This window comes from Berghia stephanieae, chromosome 10 (genome assembly GCF_034508935.2).
Source record: "Berghia stephanieae isolate SIO BIC M18660-M18661 chromosome 10, UCSD_Bste_1.3, whole genome shotgun sequence".
Classification (NCBI taxonomy): Eukaryota; Metazoa; Mollusca; class Gastropoda; order Nudibranchia; family Aeolidiidae; genus Berghia; species Berghia stephanieae.
This window is the reverse complement of record NC_088369.1, coordinates 35650993-35655992: the sequence shown is the minus strand read 5'-3', so window position 1 is coordinate 35655992 and position 5000 is coordinate 35650993. Positions and strand designations below refer to the sequence as shown.

Below are 5000 nucleotides of genomic sequence, written 5' to 3'. Positions count from 1 at the left end.
TCGAAAAGACTCTTCACTCACATCTTCTCACCGGACCCGGGTGTGAAATGGGTGCCTGGTCCTATTACAGCGTTGTCTTTGTAGAAAAAAAAATTGTAAGAAAATCTTTCAAGCGTCATACCATGACACCCTCCCCCCTCCCCCTCAATATAGATAGTATGCGCTTGGCTAAGAAGCTCACAACATTGTCATCCGGAAGTTTAACGGACCAACACACAAAACTATGTGTAACCATGAACTTTTATAGTCTGGTTAATACAGTTTAGTGAGAATTACTCATAAACGAGAAAAAAAAAACAATAGTAAAGAGCCGAGTGATGTCAACTTCATTCTTCCTCTAGCATTTTGAGGAAACTAAGTAGACTTTGCTTTATCTAGAAGCTCTCGTTCCCTTTAACCCTCTGCTAACCAACTACAGGGAAAACGTCACATTTGTTCGATACCAGGAACATTTTCTTTTTTAGATTTGTTTGCCACATTATAAAATTTAAAGACAAATCTTTGTTATAGCTATAAAACCTTAATATTGTTTCATAAAGCTCGTTTTACAGAAGAAATTATATATACCGGTCTAGTCTGTACTTATTGCTTTTGAAATGAGTGTAAACAATCAATTTCTGTGTTGAGAAAGTATGGTGCTTTGGGTATAATCCTGAAAATAGAAAGGAGTTAAATTACAGATTGTAAGTGAAAGAAATGAAGTGAGTCGAAAAGTTCCAGAAGACAACAGAGAATAAAAACTTCACGGCGGCATTGGGGGCTCGAACCCGCGACCTTACTGGTACGACAACTTCGCCTGGCCGGGGAGATCGTGACTCTACCGTATGAGCTATTCACGAGAGTCACGATCTCACCGGCCAGGCGGAGTTGTCGTACCAGTAAGGTGGCGGGTTCGATCCCCCATCGCCGCCGCGCGCGAAGTTTTTATTCTCTGTTGTCTTCTGGCACTTTTCTACTCACTTCATTTCTTGTTATTATCAGAGAGCGTAGAATATTATCTACGATCTCTGTTACTATCAACGTCAGGGCCTGCTCCATTCACTTTTCTGAATTACAGATTGTAAATGTCAACTTTCTTCCCCAGGACACGCATAAAAACCGTGTGTTCGGACGTCCAAATGGCTACCCAGGTGCCTGCTACACGCACGGTGCATTACAACGCCAAACATAAATTCTATTATTGTCCAGTTGAGAAGGTTGCCTCAACGTTCTGGAGAAGATTCGTCTACCAATTACAATACACGGACCCTGTCAGGTATAACTTCTCATCCTTCTTTTCCTCCTCCTCCTCCTCCTCTTCCGCCTCCTCCTCCTCTTCCTTTTCCTCTTCCTCTTCCTCCTCCCCCTCTTCCTCCTCCTCCTCCTCTTCGTCCACCTCCTCCTCCTCCTCTACTTCTTCTTCTTCTTCTTCTTCTTCTTCTTCTTCTTCTTCTTCTTCTTCTTCTTCTTCTTCTTCTTCTTCTTCTTCTTCTTCTTCTTCTTCTTCTTCTTCTTCTTCTTCTTCTTCTTCTTTTTCTTCCTCCTCCTTCTTCTCTTTGTCAATTCCACCCTCTACTTCTTTTTTGGAGCCGGAGAGAAGAAGAGTAATATCACAAAACAGATCTTTTCCAATTGACCAAGAGTTGTAAATTTTATTCCAAGGGGCATAACCGATGAAATGTTGGTTAAAGAAACTAAAAGATATACTCTCCCTTCAATTAACCAATTATATAGTGAGACGTTTATGCAAGACCATAGGTTAGTTTTGTAAATGACCCATCACTGATTGTTTGTTGGTTTCTTTTTTTTTTTTTTTTTTTTATACTCTTAGTTCTTACAAGCGCTCAAACATTAAGCAGCAAACGTATTCTGGGTGATTTTTTGAGGAAAGCAAGCGTCTCTTTTCTGTTCGGAAATTCTGCATGGAAATCATTAATCCTCTCCACACAAGCACGCGTACTTTCACGCGTGCGCGCGCACATACATACACACACACACACACACATACACATACAGACGGCGAAAGAGATAGAGAGTAGAAGTTAGAGAGAACAATATATATATAGAGAGAGTGAGAGATAGATAGATAGCTAGATAGAGATAGATAGATAGAGAGAGAGGGGAGAGAGAGAAAGAGAAAGAGAGAGAGAGAGAGAGAGAGAGAGAGAGAAAGAGAGAGAGAGAGAGAGAGAGATAAATGGCGGGATATTCACAACCATTTACAAAATCTCAGCAAACAAAGCCCAATTTTCATCAATCTTTTCGTTTATTTTATTCCTCTTTGTCATTCTTTTTCTGTTCTGTATATTTATTTCATTTCGACAGATCACCATTTGATGTCCCGATTGGAAAGGCATTGAGGTCGATGGGTGACCTTCACCTACCAGCAACTAAACGAAGTGGAAAGGAGTTAGAACAATTACTCAGTGAATCAGCCAAACTTCTATTCGTCAGGGATCCACACTCAAGAATTTTTTCCGCATACATCGACAAACTTTTACCACCAAACCCGTATTACTGGACAGTTTGGGGCTTACCAGCGATTGTCAGATATCGTGAAAACCACCATAAAACCCGCGGCCATTCCCATTGTGGTCACGACGTGACGTTTAAAGAATTAGTGAAATACGTCATCAATGTCGCATCAACCAATGATGCACACGTCATGCCTATAAATAAAATGTGCACGCCTTGCGCTGTGTCATACACGGTAATCGGAAAAATGGAAAGTTTTGGAGACGATATTAAATTGTTATTCGATTACATGCATTTGAACACAACTCTTCTTCGCCTGAATTCGATGAAAAGGGAGACCACTCTAGACGCTATTGCCGACTCGGCTACTGATGCACTCAGCGGAAGTTGGCTTGCCTCCTCATTAAAATGTATCTCGAAGGAGGCCGTTCTTCAAAGAATTTGGCGAAAGAACCAAATTCGAGGATTTGTCAGCTGGAGGAAAAATCTAAAACTCTCATCAATTGAAATTAAAGATATGAAATCAAGAGACTTTATAAAACTTTTGACAGAGGCTAGTAACTTATCAATAGATAAAGCAGAACTTAAAATTCAGAAAATCCAAGCCATGAAAGAAGCGTTTATGACTGTGGACGATCCAAATTTGTTGAGTGACATAAATAAAGTATATTCTGATGATATCAGGCTATTCGGATATGACCAAACCCCTTTATGGTTAAAGAATTTAAGAGACGGTAGTTTTATCAATACCAATGCGTTTGATTACTCCAGGCCTTGGGATCTCGGTAAAATTTTAAGTACCAAAAGATAATAGCTGGGTGGCTCAAGTGTATACGGTGCCTCGTCCTGTCACAAAGTGAACAATAATTATAGTGATCAGTGGCAGTGATCGTGAAAAACTCCACTCTCGACGTCGTTACCTTGGATAAGGCACTTTACACTCGTCTTTATTCCACTTGACTCATGTGTAAATAAGTACCTGGCTACACGCAGTGACGGAAATTGTAAGAGTGTTAATTCAAATTGGCCGTCTAGCAGGCGACTAGTACTATATGAAATCGAGATATGGTTCCGTATTATGGCCTTCTGGGGGGAAATATATACGAAAATGTCCAAATGAATATTCTATTTATTTATTTATTTATTTATTTATAATACCCGTCGGAAGAGTACCGGCAGTCAAATTTTGCCTGATGTTAAAATTGTTGACTCTCACGATGAAACCCGCAAATAAATGGTGGCTTTTGTCCATCATCATATTATCTGCTCCATCACCCAAAACGGTATTATTATGTTGGAACCTACGTGTACTTATTTGAGGTCTGATATCCGAACACAAATTATGGGCTTGATTTAACATGGACATCATTTTTGCAATAGTTTAAGAGTAATCGTTTCTTTGCCGTCTAAGTAATGTATTTATGTTTTATTATTATTGTTTTTGTTGTTGGCTGAAGAAGAGTTTTGAGCCCGAAACGTTCCATGTTTGGTTATTTCGTGTTTTTTTTTTTTTTTTTTTTAAGCTGATATATTCATTTTAGTTTATTACTTTTTAGAGTATTTCCATTACAAAAATGAGCCCTTAGCAATTTGAGTTATCAGACTTGCAAATAAGTCTGTTGGTACGGACGTGTACTTATTTGAAGGTCTGATAACCCCTAATTCCTTATAGGCTCATTGGTGTAATGGACATCTCAAAAAATATGACGCAAAATATTGTCCATTACAACTATGCGAAACTTGTCCAATAATTGGATCCAATGGTCTGATGTCACATCCGCCCATCAACGAGCAGCTTGGTTCTATACAAAGAAAATCGGTACTTTTTATTCTTCATGTTGGCTTGGACATTTTCACATGTCATGTGATCAGAATGTATAAAAGTCACAACATGATCGGAATTATAACGTTTTTCTCCACTAGATACACTTTTATGCTCGTCGGAGAAGTATTTCATAAGGGCGTCCGCCATTGTTCCGATAGTTTAGAACCAGTTACTAAGTTACTATGCGTCATTACGAATGAAGTGACGTCACAACCGTTGAAGCCTATTCCTTATGGGCTCATTGGTGTAATGGATATCTCAAAAAATATGACGCATTACAACTATGAGAAACTTGTCCAATACTTGCGTTCGGATATCAAACCTGCATATATTATCTATCTACTCGTCGGTAGTAGGTACAGTTCAGATGATGAAAATGTAACATGTGGCCAGAAATAAGCCAACATTATTTTGTTTGTCTTATTGAGAAGACGATAAGACGATTCTAATTGGGTGGGGTTCCCGACCGTCCATAGCGGGCAGGGAGGCACTTACTGTCTTCTATCTCCCTGTATCTGGATTCCAACAGGCCTTCTGTCTTTGTCTTGGAATGAGATTACTTGGTTTTGTCCTGGTCCTGGCCAGATACCCTGACTGTTTGTTTTACATATATTATGATTTGTAAACTTTTGAGTGTGTTCCTCTTCCTGGGGACCTGTGATTTTGTTAGGATGAGACATTTAGGTGATCTCATTAGGTAATCTTAAACTAAGTATACTGA

The 5000-nt window shown here is 39.3% G+C and overlaps 1 protein-coding gene across 2 annotated transcripts in view; it reads left to right on the top strand.

The window, feature by feature from the left end:
* The window catches only part of LOC144981053 (uncharacterized), a 55639-nt gene that overhangs the window by 49987 nt on the left and 652 nt on the right, over positions 1 to 5000 (top strand). For both annotated transcript variants that reach the window (XM_078929147.1, XM_078929146.1), the window contains exons 5-6: positions 1085 to 1255; positions 2305 to 5000. The exon at positions 2305 to 5000 is cut by the window's right edge and continues 652 nt beyond it. In XM_078929147.1, the coding sequence (XP_078785273.1) occupies positions 1085 to 1255; positions 2305 to 3265 (1132 nt within the window). In that variant the 3' untranslated portion in view covers positions 3266 to 5000. The remainder of the gene's footprint in view (positions 1 to 1084; positions 1256 to 2304) is intronic.